Source organism: Nestor notabilis, unplaced genomic scaffold (genome assembly GCF_000696875.1).
Source record: "Nestor notabilis isolate BGI_N333 unplaced genomic scaffold, ASM69687v1 scaffold13478, whole genome shotgun sequence".
NCBI lineage: Eukaryota > Metazoa > Chordata > Aves > Psittaciformes > Psittacidae > Nestor > Nestor notabilis.
Window position 1 is genome coordinate 1 of NW_009939707.1, and position 22,219 is coordinate 22,219.

The window sequence follows — 22,219 nt, forward strand, 5'->3', positions numbered from 1 at the left end:
CGGGCCGGCGCCAAGCCCTGGGCCCGGTGGGGCGGTGAGCGTGAGCGCAGGGCCCCTAACGGGGGAATAAAAAGCGTTTCCCGAGGGCGTGCCTTTTTCTTCCTCTCGTGTTGTGTTTCTTCCCGTTATCAGCGTGCTGCAGCACAAGGTGACTCCTTGCAGTGTGAGTGAGCGTGAAAGCTCTTGTTTGGCTCCCTTGCTTCAAAATTCCTACTTCTGATATGAACAGAGGCCCGTGTGAAAAAGATGGCAGGGTCTTTAACACACGGGACCCAGAAGGACTGAAAAAGCAGCCTTGACAGGCACTTACCCTGCCCTTTTTTCTTGTTATCAAGGCAGCGATAGCAGTTCCCATAGTCTTGTCTGTCCTGACCTCTAAAAATCACATCTGCCTGTACTACCAGCTCACCGTGGAGGTTCTCTTACTAAGGACATTATTGTGTTTAGTGTGTACTGAATTGTAAAGATGTTGTGATCTTTTAAAGCCCAGAAGGCAAATATCAGGACACAGTTTTCTTTTTTAGGGCTGTAAGCAGCAATAATGAAGCCTGTGCTCCCCTTAGTAAAGCATGCGATGAAGTCAGGCAGTTTAACTTCTCACCTTGTCATTTGTGACCTTGGCCAACATGTGCCCTTTTCTTAGGGAGCCAAAGTAAGAACTTGGCTTCTGGTATTCCATGGTGTTTTGCAAAGCTTAATTCATGCTTTATGTTACTTCCTTACTTTGGAGGTTGATGTTTTAGTAAAGTATAGCTTTTTTAATTTGATCACAAGTTACAGAATAGCACCGTTTCAGTTAACTTGGTATATTCATACTTAATTGTTAAATAGCTTCTAATTTGTCTTTGGAACAGAAATGACTACTTATGAGAAGAAAGCATATCCTTTATTAGGATGATGAATTGGTTCTCATGGTGTGTATCACATAAGAACAAGCAGTCATTTGCTAAGGTTAATATCTTATAATGTAAAACAGAAGCTGTGCTAGTACAGGGAATATGGGGAATTTAGTATTCTACGAGGCTGTCTTCTATTGTCAGGCTCAGGGTATGTGTGGGGGGGTTCTCCCTGTGAAAGACTAAATCTGTGATGGTCAGACATGCTTCTAGGTGATCTCTTTAGGAGGCACATTTTTTTTTCCCTGTATGTAGCAGCCTAGAGATGAATCAATATGAAACTCACCTTGCCAATCACTCTGGTAGAGCCAGCACTGACCATGGCACATGTTATCAACATTGATTCTACTCATCTCCTGACCTAGAATTGTTTTGGAATTGAAACTACATAGGAAGCTTACCTCTGAGGCAGATAAATTGGAATTAGCCTGGTTTGGGCTGACTGTCCTATTTAAAGTACAATTCTTCTAATAGCCTCAAAGGGTCGTGATCTTTTTCATACCTATCTGAGAGATGCTTTTAGTAGCATCCCATTTCTTGAGCCACGTGGCTGAGGACTGACTGAAGGAGCAGTACTGTAAAACTCTATAAACTGTCTGAAGCATCAGGGGTTTGTTGAAGACAAGGACTGAAATCACGTTATGGGAAACTTTGTGTATGCTGGCAAAAACCAGTGCTGGCTAGAGCTAAACTGATCTTCAGAACCCTAATTTTGATTGCTTTTTAGAAATGGGTCTAGAAAATAAGGCTGCATTTACAGTTTGATTATACCACACTGGATTGGGTTTTTTTAGGCTGAATCTTAGTGAATGTTAGAAACTTGGCCAGTGTTCTTAGGGAGGGTGAGGAAAAATGGCATTTTTAGTTTCAGCTGGGATTTCTAGGACTGATTTCCCAGGTAGGAGTATATGTTGCCCAGGTGCTACTCTTCTGAATGTGAGCTTTTGCTTACTGGACTTGTCTACTGTTTCTGCTGCTGCTGAAATACAAGTTAGTTTCTGAATTCAGACTCCTGTTGCATCTGGACTATTTACTGTAGTGAGCTAAATGCAAGGTAGGTAGCTAGCTTAAGTTGAGCTTTTAAAATCCATAAAGATAAGTACTGGCTTGCTTGGAGATTTCAAAAATAACGACCCATTGTGCTGGCTTTGGCTGGGGTAGAGTCATTTTTTTTTACAGGAGCTTTTATGGGGTGATGTTCTGGAGTTGTGCTGAGAACAGTATTGATAACATGGGGATGTTATAGTTACTGCTGAGCAGTGCTTACACAGAGTCAAGGCCTTTACTACTCCTCACACCAGCTCACCAGCAAGTAGGCAGGGGGTACACAAGGATTTGGGAGTGGGACACAGCTGGGACAGCTGACCCCAACTGACCAAAGGGATATTCCATGCCATATAACATCATGCTCAGCATATAAAGCTGAGGGAAGAAGGAGGAAGAAGGGGATGTTTGGAGCAATGGCGTTTGTCTTCCCAAGTAACCATTACATATGACAGAGCCCTGCTTTCCTGGAGATAGCTGAACACCTGCCTGCCAATGGGAAGTGGTGAATGAATTCCTTGTTTTGTTTACTTATTAAGTTGTCCTTATCTCAGCCTGTGAGATAAAGTTTTCTCACTTTCACTCTTCCAGCTCTCACCCCCATCTCACTGGGGACAGTGAGTGAGTGGCTGTGGGGTGCTTAGTTGACAGTTGAGGTTGAACCATGACACCCATTTAATAGCCCATTTAATAGTTTTTGTGTTTCTTAAGGAAGTTTTTCGCCTGCCAAAATACTGTTAGACTTAGCGCTGGAATGATTACTGCCATTTCTTTTACTGAAATCTGAATGAGGACTGTAAGGTGCTGGGATAATGGATTCAGTGCCAGATGAGAGGAGATCACTTGGCAGCTGTTTGCTGGATGGTCAGTATAGATTGCTGGGAAAACGTATAGATTGCTGGGTTCAGATCAACAGCTACTTCTCATGGCTGTTGATCTCAAGGCGCTTCTCACTACTCTGTAAAAAAACACCTTGTAGCTTTCCCTTAATTTTATAGTTCTGCCGCCCTGTTTCTAAGGATGCAGTGGGAAAAGGACAGTCAGAATCAACAAGTGTGAGGAGTGACGTGTTGTAGATTCTTTATGGGGAGAGATCAGACTTTTGAACCAGGCAATGTATGCTGTTGCTCACTGTTGGTGATGGATCCTTAGGCTTGCTGGAGCCAACATGAGAACAACCATAATGAATCAAATTAATTCCCAATAGAGAAGAGATATGGGGTGAGATTTAGCTCCCAGAAAACTTAAGATAGCACTTTTTAAATGGGTGTCTTTTAAAAGTCTTTCGTAGACAAAAATAATTCTCTAGTTTTCTGAAATTGATTGGCCTAGGTGGTTATTTTTCCCCAGTCTTGCTGGCTGTCACAGAAGGAGACCTTCAGTTTTCCAGATTTCTCTTGCCAGTCTCCATGTCCTGGCAGGATCCTTCACCTCACCTTCCTATCTTGGGTAGCCTGAAGTTGTGGTCAGGCAGAAATCAACTACTTTGCATTGCTACGTCTGCGATTACTCTTTGAATAGTTATATAGTATTTGAATAAATACTGCATTTTATTGAGCCATCCCATAAAGTAAAAGGATATAGACATGTATGATCAGACTGACAATATTTTAGCTGAAAAAGTTCTTTGTACCTCTCTCTGGAGAGCCCTGCTTCAGATTTTTATCATAATCAGCTTTGGTCCCAAGCAAGACTAGAATGCTATGAAGCTTCTGCCATGACTTTAATTTGCAAATCTGTTCTTCTGTACGCTGAATTACAGTGAAATTTAGCTTTCAGTTCACTGGGTGACAGGGAGGAACTCCATTAATCAGTTGTGTTACAGGGTTAGTTTGGGGCAGGGGGAGAAGGAATTACTGCAGTAAACTAGAATACCATTCTTGGTCTGGTGAAGAGATTATTTTTCCATGAACAGTGGTGAAATCCCCCAGTGTTTTTTCCAGCAACTCCAGCAGTTAGAGACTTTCACAAGAATAGTGGATACGTAAAGACATTCCCACAGCATTAATTGGGCTGAGTAAATGCTTAAGTTAAAAAAGGGGGAGGCAGAAGAAAACAAACACAGGAGTTATGTGACTGCTCGGTAAAGAGCAGCTTAGGTACGTTTAGCAATGAGAAGCCTGGTGGTGTTTGGTTTGTTGGGTTTTTTTTTTCTGGTGGAAGAAGGAAGAGTCTCAACCCTGACATGTGTGATACGTTCTGGAAGTTCTAAGCTTAAAGTGCAGCACAGTGAAATTTGATGACTAGGTTTGATTTGCATTCCTGGAGGAGCAGTGCCCTCTCTTGTACTGCCATGTTCACTCACTTCAGATAGGCTTTAGCTCGAGTGGTGTGCAGTTTCTATAGGTCTGCATTGCTCCTGCCAAAAGCTGTATATATAATAGCTTAGGACTGTTTGGGGAAAAAAGCAAACTGCACCCTTATTGCTGGTTTGCTGGCTATTGTAATCTTGTCTAGATTTCCTGAACTTTTTATTGTGTAAGATACTAAAAACTGTCATCAAGAGGACAATAAAAGTTTTGGATTAAAATTGGTAATGTTTTACTGGTTGTGATTATTTCAGGCAGTGCCTTCAATGGTGGTAAGAAAGAAGAAAACTGGGAAAATACTTAAAGGAAAAGTTAAAAATGCTTTAACAGATCTGAAGCCTTGGCTAGCATTTTTGACAATGCAAGAACAGTGGTAGGTGCTGCAGTTGTGTTCTGCACAAGGAATATTTGCTGATTTACAACCATACATACAAAAGGAATATTTAGGGCAATGCTGCTGTGTTTATTAGCCTGTACTTTTCAAAACCTCATAATGCTGAAGTAGAAGATGAATAGAAAAATCAGGATTAAGATTATTTAACACTGGAGGAGGAAGAACTCTGAACTCTTATCTTCAGTCTGTTTGCAGACTTCCAGTGAAAGTCTGAGACTTTCAAAGGATGTAAGAAATGCATGTGCCAAATCCTTGGAAGTTTTTATGGAAGCTGCCCTCTGACTCAGTTTTCAAAGCTGTGTGAGAGCCTTTTAACGCTGGGCACAGTAAAGGTGCCTTGCTGTAGCCTGCCCTTTTCCCATGTTCCAGAACTGTTTCACTGTGGAGGCTGCCAAGTGAAATTTGGGCTTTCTTTTTTTATCATGTTGTTTTCCACTGATGTGTTCAGCTCACAGTATAGTTCATCTGTCTTGCTGTCACCTGTAGGGCAAGCGCAAGGCTTTTCTTAGGGGAAAGATGAGGATGCCTTTGTGAGAGTGAAGGTAAATAGCACATGGATCTATCTGTACAGCCAGGTTGGTGAACCTGATGCGTTTGTTCCATGTCTTGCCTTTCTCCTGCTCTGCATTATGTTGTAGACCAGGCATGTACATCAAAGTCACTACCTAGCATTGAAATGCAGCTCACCTTATGTGGAAATGTAATAAGGTTTGTAACAGTATGCAGGGACCCTGCACAAGGAACTTAGTATGTGGTGGTGGAACAGACAGGTATCTACTCAGACCCATATTGTGGCACCTGCCAGACCTTCTATATGAACTCACATCAGTGAGGAAATACAAACCTAGGTTAGCTTGGTTTGTAAACTGCATGGGTATTTTCTCCACCATGGCTGTAATATGTCAGGAGTATAGCAAACTGGTGTTATTTCAGGTTTGCCTGAAAGCAGATTTCTCACTGAAAGCATAAGGCGTCTGGTGCTATAAATAGAAATGTAAAATAATTTAGTAAATGCTACTCATACTGTGTAACCTGTTTAACATCATACACAGTATTGTACTATCAAATGTTTATTGGGTATTTTTAAAAACCTTTTCAATTTCTCTGTTTCTCAGGCTGTAAAATCCCAGGAGTAACAACTGAAAAACAATTGGTTTATTGGTATGTTATAGGAATTCACTCTGCAAGGTTTCAGCACTAACACTCTCCTTTTTCCAGCATGCCTTGAATAGTGGCATACGACGCTACCATGTTGCTCCTGTCCTCTGCCAGCGGGCCAAGGTGGCCATGAGCCACTTTGAGCCTAATGACCACGTAAATTATGAAAAGCTGGAGAAGAACATCAACATTGTCCGTAAGAGGTAAGAGTGGAGGAGAAGACAGGGGAGGGGTCAATGTGCAGAATTTAGCTCTGCAGTGACAGGAGAGAAGGAAAAAATGTCACCTGGTCCTGCCATAGGAAATGTTTAGTAGGAAGAGCAGCTTTGAGCAGTGGCAGTTGCAAGTGTAGTGAAGCGTGAGTTGTAGTGTCCCCATATAGTGGTGGGGCACTGTGGGAGGGTTGAAGGTTACGATGAAGCACCGCAACATGAAGAGAACTAGGGCAGTGCAGAGGAGGTGCCAGATAGGTCTCTGTCCTCTTTGTTTAATGCCCTCTTTGAGGAGCCTTCACATTGTCCTTGTTCCTTGCTTGGGGAAGCAGAGTGTGGGCAGTGGTCACTATAGGCTAATGCTCCTCTGCACTGTTTTGACAGTGAACATTCTTCTGTGTTCCGCTGTAGGTGTTAGGCACGGAAAGGAGGGCTAGGAATTCGTAGCATATGTAAACATAGTGACCTTAATCTGCTGATAGAGGCTTGTGTGCCTGCTAAGTTGTCGTTCCTGCTCCATTTACCTCAGCAGTGGTTTGTATAACATGTCCTTCAGTCTTTGCATCCTTTTTTAAATGTGGTAGCTCTCTTTTCAAGTCATTGTCTCTACTTAGTTACTTTGCAGAAGATCTCACCACTGACATAAATAGGTTCCTCGACTGATACAGTTGCAGGATGAAAGGTCTGAGGTCATGATACAGCTTAGTTGTACTTGCTTGCTGTGGGATTTGGTATTTGCGAATTGAGTCTGACCTCTCTCTCGCCTCCACATTTGCTGTCCTGAGGTATGACTCAAGAAGCAAGCAGAGTCAATGTTTCTTTTCCTCTACAGGAAGATTGTAAAAGAAAGCATAACGTGACATCAGTCCATATACTTTTGAACTTTCTGGTCTGAGCCCTGTTTTAGTCAGTTGATATTTTAGTGCTGCAAGAAGAACATGCAGGTTTTTGTGTAAATAGTTCTTAACAGCCTCAATTATATAGAGAAGTGTTCTGTTACATGCTTAGAAGGACAAATGTTGAAGCACGCAAAATACGGATGATAAATTATTCTCCCCAGGCTTGACCGTCCCCTGACCTTGTCTGAGAAGATTGTATATGGACACCTGGATGACCCAGCCAAACAGGAGATCGAGCGGGGCAAGACCTACCTGCGCTTACGGCCGGACCGTGTGGCCATGCAGGATGCCACTGCTCAGATGGCAATGCTACAGTTCATCAGCAGTGGGCTGCCAAAAGTGGCTGTGCCTTCCACCATCCACTGTGATCACCTCATCGAAGCCCAGTCAGGTGGTGAAAATGATCTTCGAAGAGCCAAGGTCACTACTGCAGAAGTGTAAATTCTGTCTGTTTGAAAGCCTCCTTCCAGTTGAAGGAAGAGGTTTCATTTTGGGTTTTTTCCTCCCAGAAGGACAGCCATGAATCAGATACAGTAACAGATTGCCTGCGGTGGTCAGCTCTGTAGACAGGTCAGATGAAGCAAAGAAACAGAGTAAATGGGGAATATTTGGGATCTTTGGGAATTTCTCAGCTGAGATTCATCCATCACATGGTTTAATGGACCATGAATGTAGGATAAGCTAGTTTTAATGATGGAAGTCCACATCATGTGTATGTTCCTGAGTGCGAGAAGATACTTCAGCTTAGGGAGAGTAAAAGTCTTATTTCAAAGGGAGGAAAAAGGGAAGACAGATTACTCTAGAGAGTTAGGCTCTTTATGTGCCACAATATGGCAGTGTGAAAAAAATCCTGAACATGCATGTGCATTGCACTGGTGTATCCTGTGAGGAGGGAGCAAATAGCTACTTTTGTTTCCCAAAGTTTTTGCTAGTGATTAGCTGAAGAACACTTAACTGAAGCATGTGCAGCTTTCATGGCTAGTGAGGATAGGTATAAATGTGCATAGAAGCATGGAGGATGTTTTTTATTTGGGACTTTCAATGGGGTAGTTGTGAAACTGCTGATTCGCTGCCTTTTTAAAGTTCCCACTCACTGTTTTACTGCTTATTCCTTCATAGGGGCTTCTGTTAAATATAGACAAATTCACCTCTGTCCTACATACCACAATGCATTGGCTGAGGAAGAACATGCTCTGAGCATAGTAGGGAGGTAGAGAAATCTTGTTGCTCCAAGTGGACCTAGCGAAAGTCCACTGTTAGAGCCTCCTTAGGAGGAATTGTGCCTTGGATGTTGATACCAACATTTACAAACAGTAAACAGTTTGCAGGGGCTCAGCTGCGTTTTAAGATTGTAGTCCATACCTATTTTTAGATACTCCTGATGCTGAAGTAACTGCTTCTGGCTTCCTCCTGCAGGCCACAGTAAAGCCACTTGTACTGCTCAGGAGCGAATTTGGGAGTTCTCATACTGCTTGTCTCAGTCCTAGGTTGTGCCCAAGTTGTGCGATTAAGAATTTGGGGCTTTGCAAATATAACAGTTTCTTGTCTTCCCTTCACCTCCTGTCCTCCCCTTCCCCCTGTTTCTGCATTTATTTGTTCTCTAGTGCAATTATATTCACTGCAGCCCTGAGCTGAGCTGAGTCCCTCCTTTGCCATCCCCTCTGAGCAGAGCAAGTAAAGGTCCTGCCTTCTTCTGACTGGGTTCTGCTTCTGCTGCTGCCAGTTGGCAGACAATGAATGCTGGCAGGCCAGAGGGTGGTTTGGATCTGCTCCTGGCGCATCAGCATGCATTACTGGGGGAGGGATGCACAAACAGAGTGAGGTGACCCAACTCCCAGTGGAAAACGAGGCTTAAAGAACTGCTGCTGCCTCATGGGAAACTTCAGCAAATGCGTGCTGAGACAATTCTTCCATTATCTCCAGTTTCCCCTTTCTCTTTATTCCAAAGGGTAGCTGCATGAGAACAGTCTTTAAGAAACTGTCTTCTAGTGCTTATCTTATCTATTCTGCCACTCCTCTGCCAAGAACTATCAGGACATAATAGTGTCATACTTCCTTGGCAACCCTGGTTATTCTCACAAGCAATTTTCACGGTGTGACCTCCACCAGTAATGGTGATAGTGCAGCAAGAAAGGCAGCATTGTGTGAGTCTTAGACAGCAGACTTGATAGAATGAGAAATGACACCCACTGACTCCCCTAGCAGCGAGTAGCTTTCAGTTCCATTTCTTAATCTGTAAAAATAAAGCCATAATGCTTGTCTAAGGGCTTTGAAATGTTTGCAAAGCATCTGTAAGGCAAAAGGAACAGCTGGTAGAGAAGGAAGCAGAGGATAGAAGAGAGGAAAACAAGTTTTCAAAAAAACCCAGCACCCTGAGAATATAAGAAGTGAGCAGCACATTTTTAAATGCCTTATTGGCAGGGGTTTCCTTTATTTGTGCTGTTTCCCTTGTGCTGTTTGGAACTGGAAACTAAAAATGCTTTAGTAGAGATACAAGTTGGATGAAATTAAATGGCCTGTTACAACTGACTGGCAAGCAGTCTTGATCCCTTTTAGTTTTAAGAGTGATGTGCACCTCCCTCTAGCTGCTGCAAAATTGTGAGCAAACTACAGACAGGCATGGGAGGGAAGGGAATGTGTTTGAATGAGCTCTTGATGTATGGAAGCACAAAATGTGCTACTCATGCTCTGCATTTCTCTCTGTGAACAGGACATAAACAAGGAGGTGTACAACTTCCTAGCAACAGCTGGTGCCAAGTATGGAGTGGGATTCTGGAAACCCGGGTCAGGAATCATTCACCAGGTAAAGTGTGTGTGTGTATGTGTTTGCAATCTCTGAACATGCAGTGGTTCTTTTACTTTATGGTGAAGACAAGACCTCAGGTGCACACCCTTAGAGAATTTCACCAGCTTGGGGAAAGAACTTGCTTTCCTTGAGGCAGGTGAGGTTTCTTGCTTGCTGTCTCTCAGTTATCTTGACAACAGTGGTTTTCTGAAAGGTTATGTTGGTCAAACTGTAACCTGATGCATGATTTGGTAGTGCCAACAGCATGTCATGTGAATCATAGATGCTTGAAATATCTTAACTGCTTGTGGGCTGGCTCCTCTTGGTACAATTGGGACAGTAAGGTGGTGCCATGAAGCTGGCTACATAGGGCTAATACGAATTGCTTTCGGTTGTAAGGAAAGCAGCTTTGGGAACATAGGGGTTTTTAGGGTTATTTTGTATACGATTGTTTCCATAAAAACCAGGAGAGTATGTGAGGACACCAAACAGAGCAGGTTAATTTATGTGCTCAAGAATGGCAACGCATAACGAGTTGCTATGTGAATTTGAATAAAATGCAGTCGTTTCTAGATCTGAGATTCTCTTGTTATAGCACTTGCATCATAAAAGAACATGACTGTCCAAGATAACATACCACTTAATGAGGCTTTTTGGTTTTTAAAACCAACACCTCTGGCAGGATTTCCTTAACTTGCTCTTGGCTGATTTGCTTTGTGGGTCCAGTAGGTGTTTTAGATTGTTCCTCTGAGTGCAGTCAGTCAAAATTGAAGTGCAGCATGAAGCAAAAGAAGTGGAGAGGAGAATGGGTAACTGGTAAACATCTTTTCAGTAGGCAAATTGTGAGCAAGTACAATTAAGAGCTTTCTGCTATGTTTTCTGAGATGCAAAACAGTTAAGGTTACCTTACCTTGGTGTGATGCAACAAAGAAAGGAAATAGGTGAACTCTCCAAAAGGCTATGGGTACACCTCAGGTCATTTGTGCTCTGAAACCACTTGTAACAGCTGTCACGTGGCAACATAGCTCTGTGCTGTGGTTACCAGCCTTCTTGTGGCTGGCTTTCTCTGGCTGGAGAAAATTGGTTGTGTTGTGCATCTTCAGAGTCCAACTCTGGCAAAGCGAGACCTTGAAAGTGCCCTTTCTTGGCACAAGTATACTAATGTGAGCTACAAGCAAATAGAGCTGGAAGTACTAGAGCAAACCCTTGGTCTTCTTAATAGAGGACCACCTTAGTCCTGCCCAAGCTGTTCTGTGATGCATGTGCTGCGAGTTCTGTGCTTCCCAGAAGGGCAGTCCATAATGTTGGTATGGCACATACGGAGCGAGAACTTCATTAGCTTGAGTTCTATACTGTGTTGCTACCATAGAAAACCCACATTTTTCATGAAAGAACTGTTCTGTGGTTTTGTTAATAGTTGAAGAGTCTCATATGGAATCAGTAGCAGCAGTAAGGGAAGGGCAGCCTCTTGGTGTATTTGTGAGGGGTTCTTCTATGTGATTAGGTTTTGACTGGCAGCACAGGTTGGAGGAGCCTGTTGGTATTCTGCTGGTAGGGGAGCATAAAGACTATGAAAGGCCTCACTAGCATTGGTTAGGTGAACTGGCTTGCTCAGCAAGTCGATTCAGGGTGTAGAGACTAAGGAACAGACTCTTGAGCCTTAACAAAGGTAACACCTTAGCAAAAGCCTAAACTGGAAGGAAGGAGTCTTCCAGTGAAAAAATGGAGATTGCTTTCTAAGTTTTTTTACTATCCTGGGACTAAGACTTGGTACCTCATTCTGTCATTACATCCTCCACAAGGAGTTTGAAACAAAAGTGAATTTCCAGTCCAAACCAAATTGAAATACTTTGCTGCTCCTGAAGTCTGCAAATGCAAACTGATCTAAATTCTTATTCCTGTCTTCTTTCTTGCTGTCTTCCCCCTTCTTTCTCAACAAACAAGCTAGCAAACAGTCCATGTTTATTTTCAGATCATCTTGGAGAACTACTCCTACCCTGGAGTTATGCTGATCGGCACAGATTCACACACCCCCAACGGAGGTGGCCTGGGAGGAATCTGCATTGGTGTGGGTGGAGCTGATGCCGTAGATGTCATGGCAGGAATCCCTTGGGAGCTCAAATGCCCAAAGGTAGGAGTAGAAGGAATACTAACCTTCAACGTGAAGGGCAAGATATAAGATGTATATGCATTTTCAGACACTATGTGTATATACCATTCCCGTCTTGTTTGTAACGCCACACTGGCTTGGAGAGCTGGTCTGTGATTCATTGGTAGGTCTGAGTTTCCATTTCCAGTATTTTTATTCAGGGACTGAGAGAGACAGGTGAGTAGAGATCTCCCTTCAGTTGGCCCTGTCAGTGATCTCAGCCCTTGTGCACATGTTGTGCTCCTTCAGGATTTTCTCTTCTTTGCTGTTGTGACCACCCACATTCTTAGCAAAAATTCTGATGAATTGTTTTGACTGCTGAAAGGAAATGGTGTTAGTATTTTATGGTTTTTCCATTGTTTTTGCTCAGGTTATTGGTGTAAAACTGACTGGCAAGCTTTCAGGCTGGAGTTCTCCTAAAGATGTGATCCTGAAAGTGGCTGGCATCCTCACTGTCAAGGGTGGAACAGGCGCCATTATTGAATACCATGGGCCTGGTGTGGATTCAATCTCTTGCACTGGTGAGACAACACAAATCTCTTATCTGAGTGGATTGGTGTTGGATCTGGGTGTTGAGTTGTCTGTGGAGGCTGGGAAGGGAGTGAGGCAAGAAGTACTGAATCTCCTCCCTTAGCCTGGCCAGGCGATTAGTACATGTCAAACTGGGAGAGTGGGTGAGAGTGGAGTAACAAAACACCACTCCCTCTTCGTGAGAAAGTGACCTCTCTCCAGTAAATCTTCTTGTGACTTTGAGAACACCGAATGGTTAATTGTAAGAGTCCTATGAGATTGTGCATCAGAGAAAGAGTAAGGGTGGAAATACTCCCACATATGCTCAGAGATGAAGATGACATTTTCATTTCAGCCTAGAATAGGTCATCAGTAGAGAAAAGAAATAGGTTGAAGGGGATACATGTGTGACAGCTGCTAGAGAAAATGAGTTTTAGAAAAGCAGGGCAGTGGGATGACCAGAAAGCAGCCGTTTGTTACATGCAGTCTTACACAAGGTAAGCGTGAGTCGTCTTGGGTGCTGAATTTGAACCAGCAAAACTTGAAGTGGTCTGTAATGGTGTTGGTTAGGACTGAATTACGAGAAGTGTCCCTTCCTTTGGTTTGAAGTGCAGCCTTCAAGCTGGGCTTCTCCTCTCTATTTGCATGGCTTGGCTACAACTTGGAATATTTGGGTTTACAAACTGAGAGCAATTTGGGATTTCTCCTCTTTGAAATCAGAAGAACGTGACCGGTAATATCTGCTGTTAGCTCATTAAATGTAAAACAGCAGCTTCATTGCTGTGTCCTTGAAAGGCATGGGTGATCCCAGTGATATGAGAAAATGGTTTGGGTTTTTTTGTTGTGTTCTGTCACTGGAAACTTTTTATTTAACCCATTAAATTTCTCACAAATTTTTGGCTCTTCCAGTAAAGGGACATGGTATGGAGGGACAGGACACTCAGTGCAGGTAGCAGAGATGCTGCTCACTGCTGTAAATATATTTGGTGCTCAGTGCAGACAGGGGGCTGGGTCCCTGTTATCCCTTCCAGTGTCTGCAAGAATCAGTGTAGTTTTCAGCTCCTTTCATGCAGAAAAGTCTAGTTGCAGGCACAGAAACATGACAGGCTGAGCCAGCCTTTATACAGTCAGAGTTTCCTCTGCTGTGGAATTAGGTTTCTGTGGCTAATGCCCTCATCTCTCTTGGCTTTGCTGTCTTCTCCATGGACTGACTTCTGGAGGGTTGGGTGGCTTTGGACTTCCTCATTGACCCCATGGTCTCTTCTCCTACTCCTACTCTAGGAATGGCAACAATCTGTAACATGGGGGCAGAAATCGGAGCTACCACATCCATCTTCCCTTATAATGAACGGATGAAGAAATACTTGGGCAAGACTGGGAGAGCTGGTAAGAGGGTTTGGGGGTCGAAGTGGGTAGAATTGCAGGTTCAAGTGAAGGTGTGTTCTGGGAGCAGCATCCTCCTACAGTGGTGTCCATGGTGACTTCTGACCTTACAGGATCCTGTAGGTCATCTGATACAAGGAGGGATGCTGTAGATGAAGTGGCTGGGGAAGTATATGGTAGACTTCCTGTGTTTAGCTGTTCCAAGCTTTTTCTTCTCCCTTATTTACTGCATTTTTCAGATCTCCCTTCTTTCTTATTCCAGACATAGCTGCGCTGGCAGATGAATTCAAGCAACACTTGGTACCAGATTCTGGTTGTCATTACGACCAGGTGATAGAAATCAACCTCAGTGAGGTAAGGCTTCCTTCCTGCTTGCCCATCTTGCATGTTGTGGTGTGACTCCACTTTGTGTCAATGAGGACCAAGCTGGGAGTTTGACGTGACACCCCTGGTGCCATGCTAGAACATAGGAAAAGTGCTTAGGTCTGCTTCACTGACAGCTCCTGCTCCGGTGGTGGTGTGGGAGAATCCTATTTAAACAGCTTGCAGATAGAGCTATGAAAGGAATTTATTTGCTGCTGTGTTTTGGGGGTTTTCTTGGCTCCTGTAATTTCTGACTTTGTCACTGTTTCTTAAAGCTGAAACCACATATCAATGGACCTTTCACACCAGACCTGGCGCACCCTGTGTCAGATATTGGTGCTGTGGCAGAAAAGGAGGGCTGGCCTGTTGATATCAGAGTTGGTGGGTAGCATTTGCTCTTTCCTCTGCCTTCATCCTTGTGGCATAAATGTTGCTGTCTTGGGATAAGCTGTTGGTCACATAGCTTGGGATCTAACCCTTTAATTACTGCTATATGTCCTTTGACTTTGCTGCTGTGTTATCTCTTCACGGATGTATGAATTTGCTGGGAAGAGTAGTGACCCCTGGGCCAGGTGTTTGGGATAAGATGTGGGATAGCTGGAGAGATTTGAATCTCAAGAGGCAGACGAGTGTGTTTCTTCTTGGAAACTTTGAAAGATTGGGTTGAACATTACCTGTTGAAGAGCACCTTTGTTAAAAGTCTCTTGCATGGATTTGCTGTAACTGAAAGAGAATTCATTTTTTGCTGGTTAGCACAAGCATGTTGTCAGGATGGCACAGTATGTTCTCATGTGGTCTTCACACTGTGACAAAGGATGCTTTCCTTTCATCATTTCCTCCATTTCTTGATTGAAGCGTTTTCTGTCTTTGTGGAACAATACCTCTATGTGGTAATTTGCTTAACCAAAGTGCAAGCAGGTGACACTTGGACCTTGTAAAACAATAACCAGACTAGTGACCAGGTAGTGTGCTCTGACTGTGCAACCTCCAAAGCTGGACAAGGGATTGCTTGTGAGCGCAGTATATTGCTGGGAGGCTTGGCAATGTTAGTACCTGAAACAGCTTCAGATTACTTGTCAGCAGAAAAGGTGGTTGTCCCTTGTTTTTTCTGCTGAGGGATGGGTCAGGGAAAAGCTTCCTAGAACCTGGCCTGCAGTAACCACCTCCTTGTTTCTGTCAAACACCACAGGCTTGATTGGCAGCTGCACCAACTCCAGCTATGAGGACATGGGGCGCTCTGCAGCAGTGGCAAAACAGGCACTAGCTCATGGATTGAAGTGTAAATCTAAGTTCACGATCACTCCAGGCTCAGAGCAGATCCGTGCCACCATTGAAAGAGACGGTTATGTGAGTATGGCTGCTCTTTACACTTAGGTGTTAAACTCTCTTCCAAGACAGTCAGTACTTGTGAGTCCAGAGGTAACTAATGGAAACCTTTTAAACTTTGTCCTCACTTATCACTAGGTAAGTACAATTACTGATGTGTTACTATGCCTGTGGGTCCTGTCGTCACCTTGACAGTGTTTTGACCTGCTATCTTTACTACCTGGGCATATAAGAACAGGATTGGAACTGAACAGAGCTGAGAGAGTTACCAGGAACTGGGGCCCTGAGGAGATGCCCCATGCTCCTGGGATTCTGTGGATGGCCATGGCTGACGATGGGCTAGTACCCACCTGCAATCCAGTTTTCTCCTTTAAGAAGAGTTTAGGATGTGAGCACACCCTTTTATTGGAAGCTGGTTCCCATTTTAGACTAAACTTACGGCAAAACTCATATTTGATTTAAAATTAATGTTTCTGTAGAGGAACCTTCACCTTCTTTCTTCCCTTTTCTGTGCAGAAAATCATGTTTTAATTAGTTCTGATATTTAGTAAATGTTAAGATGCTTGTCACAGCGTGGGGCCCAAGTCGTTATATGTGTACATGTCCATCCAATGCTTAAGTGCCTCCTGCAACCAAATCCACAGTCATACCTTTCTTTAACAGCTGCCCTGCTAATAGAGTTGTTTGCTGAACAGGCTGAGGAGGCACACACCCCCTCTGCCCTGTCACCAATTCTCTCCTTACATGGACAGGAAGTGTGTAGGATATCAATCACACCAGATGTTGCCCTTCACTCAAGTATCCATGAGTAGCTGGATTGCTCAATTTGAAGTAGGTAGTGAATGGGATCATCATGGCAAGTCATTCTGTGCTCGTCCCCAGTGTTAACTTACAGCTTCACTGGGATCAAACCCCATGCATTTACAAAAGGGACTCAAAACCTGGAAGTGAAACAAGGAGGTGAATTTTCTCAGGCTTGGTGCTTTCTGCTTCAAGACTGGTGTCCTCTTCCCCTGAAAGAGCAACCCCGGGAACTTATTCCAGGCTTTCTACTAGTAACAAAGTTGTTCTCTGCCCCCAGGCAAAAATCCTGCGAGATGTTGGAGGGCTGGTTCTTGCCAATGCTTGTGGGCCATGCATTGGCCAGTGGGACAGGTAAAGTGAAAGACCTCACTCTAACTGTGTATCTTTTAGCTCCTAAAGTGCTTTGTGAAGCCAAATCTCATTGTAAACGTAACACACTGGGAATTAAATGCTTAAAACCCCGTTTGCCGTAGCTGTCTGATATGCACTGGGGGAGGAGGAATCAAACACTGCAGGTTTATGCTGAGCCTTTAGATGAGTGAAGCTGCACAATGGCTATGCCTGGAGGCTTCATATAGTCGGCAAAAAATGGGAGAGATTTGTAATTTGTGGGAGGGTGGACTGGAGTTTGTATGGTCCTTTTAAAATAGGAAAAGCGAATTGGTCCAGCTTCAGTCGTTGGGAGTGTCAGGGAGGAAAATTCCCAATAGAGGGGATGGGAGACATATACTTTGTCATTGCTAATGGTGGGATGTCCAAAGGCAATGTACTTCATTGGCTGTTGTTTAGACAGTTCAACAGTGCACAACATGGGCTGTTAACACTACTCCAGGAGTCAGTGTCCGACTTGGTTTTGGGCCTCTACTTAAGGGAGGAAAACATGTCCAGGCACTGATTCATGTTTCCAAAAGATGCTACTAAAACTAAGCTGGGAGATTTTTAGCAGCGAGACATGTAGAAGCAATATTCCCTTTGGATTTATGATCATGGTTGTTTCTTTCACAGGAAGGACATCAAGAAAGGAGAGAAAAACACAATAGTTACATCCTACAACCGGAATTTCACAGGTCGCAATGATGCCAACCCAGAGACTCATGCGTTTGTGACCTCTCCAGAGGTAAGAAGTAGCCAGATTAGGGGCCATGGAATAGTCCAGGGTGTCGGGGAGCTAATTCCCTTGCCTGCAGAAGAGACCCAGTTTAGCTTGGTTTGTAACTTGGCTGCTGGCTTTGGGACTTTTGGGTATAGGATTTCAAATGAATAGATGAGGAGCAGAACATGCCTTTACATTTGTCTTTTTTTTATTATTATTCTTGCAGATTGTCACAGCCCTGTCCATTGCTGGCACTCTAAAATTTAACCCTGAGACAGATTACCTGACAGGAGCAGATGGGAAGAAATTTAAACTAGAAGCACCTGATGCAGATGAGCTGCCCAAGATGGTAACTGCTGGGTCTGGAGACGGAGTGGGGGAAGGCCTGTCACTAGTAGTGTTATATATGGAGTGACCTGCTCCTTAGGGTTAAAGCTAGAACAGATGCAATTGCCTGTGTTGGCTGGTTCTCTTCCTGTGCTGTTGGGGACAGCTGAGTCTGATGATTTTCCTTTCTTCTATTTGAAGGCGTTTGACCCAGGCCAGGACACCTATCAGTACCCTCCCAAGGATGGCAGCGGGCAGCGTGTGGATGTGAGCCCCACCAGCCAGCGCCTCCAGCTCCTTGAGCCCTTTGATAAGTGGGATGGCAAGGATCTAGAAGACATGCTGATCCTCATCAAGGTCAGTAGTGCAGTGGTGGAACACCAGCTAGGACAGGACTGCTCAAAGAGAGGTTTGCACATCAACTGCTAGAAGCTTTGGATGTGCCGTTGAGCTATCTGTGATTCCCTCCCCTACAACCACATTTCTGTGGGAAGTGAATCAATCCTTCCAGGTGTTTCCTTCTGATGCTTCTTTTTGTTATAACTAAGAGACTTTTCTCCTTTGGGCTAGTGGTTAGTTAGTACTGTGAAAAAATGAAGTTTGTTACACAATGTCATATGATCCCACCCATACCATGCAGGCTGCAGAATTTGTCCCAGTTGTAACCTGCAGCAGAAAGGGGGGTGAGTTCTTAAGATGCATTTTAACTGAAATGAGGTTAAGAAATTCTCATCCATCAGTATGTATCACAATAGTTAAACACTGCATTTCAGTCTCTTAATGAAGACAAGGGTTTCTCTTCATTGCCTGTGGTGAGTTATCAGGATGAAAGCTTCAGTTAATACAGCGATTGGTTCTGAAATGCAGACCCTTAGAAACTGGCCTTCAGGGACATTACTGATTCTCAGTGCACAGAGCTGCAAAGGGCCATACTGAGCTGTGCTTGACTTTTTGACACAGGCAATTCCTTTGCAAGAACTCTGTGACTTACCAGTTGGAAGGCCATTATCTCTGGTTGGGAATTCTGTCCTTACAAGCTGAGAAGGCTTATGTGCAGCTTGGAAACTTAGAGGAAACACTAGTCATCTTGCTGGACATCCCCAGCAGGGAGGCTGAGCTGCAGCAAGAAGGGCTTGATTGCTTTTTATACCTGAAGAATCTGCTGCTGAGAGAAGGGAGGATGGGGCAGGAGGTGTCATGGCTAAGCTTGTTTTTGTGATTTACCATTTGAAACGGGGGATGGTCTCCCTACCCAGTGCATACAGAATGACCATTGTGTCCTGCCTTAAAGTGCCATGATTCTGCAACAGATGCAATTGTCTTGGCTTTGTGCCTTTAAAAGAGAAGTGAGGATCCTTCACAGTAAAAGTGTTACGGAAGAGTCAAGTCACTGATCCCTCCTAAGACATTCTTCTCTTCTACCACCCTTTAGGTAAAAGGGAAATGCACCACTGACCATATTTCTGCAGCCGGACCGTGGCTCAAATTCCGTGGCCATCTGGACAATATCTCCAACAACCTGCTCATCGGCGCCATCAACATTGAAAATGGCAAAGCCAACTCTGTGAGGAACGCCTTAACCCAGGAGTTTGGCCCAGTCCCAGACACGGCCCGTTACTACAAGGTGAGACTTTCCCTTGAAGCATCCTGTTTTAGGAGGATGTTTACACGTCGGGCAGCCTGTGCCAAGACTGAGGATCTCAACTCCTGCTCTCGAGTGACAGCAGCTGTGGATTCACTCAGCTTTGAGGCTTTTTTGTGGTTCTTCTTCCTCTGATGATTGCAGTTCCTGTGGGTGGTTCTGTTCTGCTATGGGGAAGAGAATCTTGTGACCCAGAGGGGACCAAAAATAATAGACAAAAGGGGAAGAACTCTTACAGGCACTGCAAACCTTAGAAGGCATGGGTGTCATCAGGCCGGACTAAATCTTGCCTCCTGGAGCATTTCACCTGTGACTAGTTTAATGTTTAAATACAATCTAATCTTGTCCTCTTCATTCTTTAACGCTTGGCTTAGAATCTGAAGAAGTGTCCTTTTACCCTCTGGACAGCTTGGCAGTGGTCTCTGATACTTCCAGTAGACAGAAGTTAAAATTTTCTGTATTGCTTCCAGAAGTAGAGCAGGGATCATGGCTGGTGTGAATGCAGCTCTGGCACAGAACCATGCAAAGAAAGGTGGCAGCAAAGATTTGCTTTTGATCTGTTGGAAGCGTTCAAGTGGCTGTTGGGAAATACTTGGTTGCCATGTGCTTTCAAAATCAGACTAATCCCCCAGCTTTCAAGGAGATGTGCAAGTGCCTGAATACACATACACACACACACGTTTTAAAAGCTAATTTAAAAGCAGGCTGAGTTTAAATTGAAGTGGAAAGTCCACGAGTCACGAAAACATGAAAGAATAATTTATTTTTAGAGTCAAGGTATGTTCTTCTGATGAGTCCTCTCCAGCCCTCGTTAGCAAAGGATGGCAGTGCCCAACTGCTGTGAAGCACTTAATTCCAAAGGGAGTCTTCTGGGAGAAGGTGTCATAGCACAGCACTGTCACTAGTGTAGTGCTGAAATTAGATGTGTGGGTGGATATTTATTGTTAATTTCTCACTTGAGTGACTGCAGAAATGTAAATGTTTTGTTTGTCACAGAAAATGGGTGTCAAATGGGCAGTTGTTGGGGATGAAAACTACGGTGAGGGATCAAGCCGGGAGCACGCCGCGTTGGAGCCACGTCACTTGGGGGGCAGGGTCATCATCACCAAGAGCTTTGCCAGGATCCATGGTGAGTCACACTTCCCCTGTGATCTGTGTAAACAGGATGTATTTGGTTTGGGTAGGAGTGGTGTTTGCCTTGCCCCAGGGTCAACACCTCTGGGCATGAACCCTACCTCGTGTGACAGATCGTGAGGTCCCTCTTGTCAGGAACCCTGTTGTGGATCTAGTTAGATGTGACGCAAACAGCGGAGATGCTGATTTTGCTACAAAGATAGTAACTTGCTGGAACACTACTCTGAGAAGTGCTGGGCAGCCAGAAAGTAATCCTGGTCTGCTGCAGTGTGTTGCTCCAAGTGTGCTTGGTGGTTTGTTCTCTGCAGAAACCAATCTGAAGAAACAAGGTCTATTGCCTCTTACTTTCGCTGACCCAGCGGACTACAACAAGATTCATCCTGTGGACAAGCTGAGCATTGTGGGGCTGGCAGACTTTGCGCCTGGAAAGGTAACTTCTCACCAGCACTCCATGGGCAGGGATGTGCTGCTACCAGAGAAGGGTGTTAAGAAGGGCCAGAGGCAGCAGAGGCACTGCTGGGCGGTGTGGCCAGCCATGCAAGGAGCTTGGCTCCAGGGGGGCAGAGAGCAAATCAGACTCAGACTGCATTATTCTGAACAGTTACGAGAAACCCTGTCTGATATTGTGAATTCCTGGACTTGTTGCCGTAAGCACCAGTGTTCCTTAGAGGGAACTGCGACCATACTTAGAATCACAGACTGGTTTGGGTTGGAAGGGACCTCAAAGCTCATCCAGTTCCAACCCCCTGCCACGGGCAGGGACACCTTCTACTAGAGCAGGTTGCTCCAAGCCCCGTCCAAGCTGTCCTTGAACACTGCCAGGGATGGGGCAGACACAGCTGCTCTGGGCAACCTGTGCCAGCGCCTCAGCACCCTCACAGTAAAGAACTTCTTCCCAACATCTAATCTATGTCAAGACCCACCCTGAGCTACAATTTTCATTTTCAACCCTTTGAAAACATGTAGGAATTTTCCTGTGAGAACTTTCAAGTAACTTGCTCCCTTTTGAAAGAGAAGGGTGGGAATAAAAACTGTCTTCTTCCTTTTAGCCTCTAAAATGCATCATCAAGCATCCCAATGGGAGCCAAGAAACAATCATGTTGAACCACACCTTCAACGAGTCGCAGATAGAGTGGTTTCAAGCTGGCAGTGCCCTGAACAGAATGAAGGAGCTGCAGCAGAAATCCAGCTAAATGTGCACAATGCCCCCCGTGCACTGGACTCGATTCCGCTTCGGCATTTTCATCAAAGTGCAATTCCATGCCTCCTGTTGGAATAAATGTCTGATCAAATGTAACCATAGCTTTCTTTTTGTTATGGTACTTCCTCTTCACTGACACTATGAAAAGGGAGTGCAGCTAGGCTTACTTTTGTCTTTTAAACTCCCTTTTTCTATTTTGGCTCAGTTTCAGTTGTCCCACAGTTATTTATATTTGGAAATGACCAGCTAAGGTGGGTTTTGTCTGTTCAGTTGGTTGTTTTCTGCCCATTCATTTTACTGATGGCTAAAGATTTAAAATGAAAATAAAGAATGTGACCATCATCTCTTCTGTCATTTGTTATTGTATTCATAATTGTGCTCTTCAGCCCCTGCTTCCCCTGTCACTGTTGCTGGGAGGGTGGGAAAGAACTGCTTGGAGATCTGGGGTGGTACCTGCCTTCTCCACAACAAGAGCCTGAGGTTGAGGAGTATCCTGTTAGAATAGCATGTGAAGCCATGCAGCTACCAGCTTCCCTCCACTCCCGGGAGCTCTGACACTGTGAAATGGGAGCTGAGCTGCTTGGAGGTAC

General features: G+C 44.3%; 1 protein-coding gene across 1 annotated transcript; it reads left to right on the forward strand.

The window, feature by feature from the left end:
* Positions 1-5,861: 5,861 nt before the first annotated feature.
* Positions 5,862-21,978, forward strand: ACO2 (aconitase 2, mitochondrial; the record flags this gene model as incomplete). Its single annotated transcript, XM_010020004.1, has 17 exons — positions 5,862-6,004; positions 7,074-7,332; positions 9,623-9,715; positions 11,670-11,828; positions 12,217-12,367; positions 13,638-13,742; positions 14,002-14,093; positions 14,378-14,483; positions 15,292-15,449; positions 16,510-16,583; positions 17,238-17,349; positions 17,552-17,674; positions 17,854-18,009; positions 19,085-19,276; positions 20,291-20,423; positions 20,737-20,858; positions 21,478-21,978. Coding segments are annotated over 17 exons (2,322 nt in total), but the record flags the coding sequence as incomplete, so codon positions are not given.
* Between the last annotated feature and the right edge of the window lie 241 nt (positions 21,979-22,219).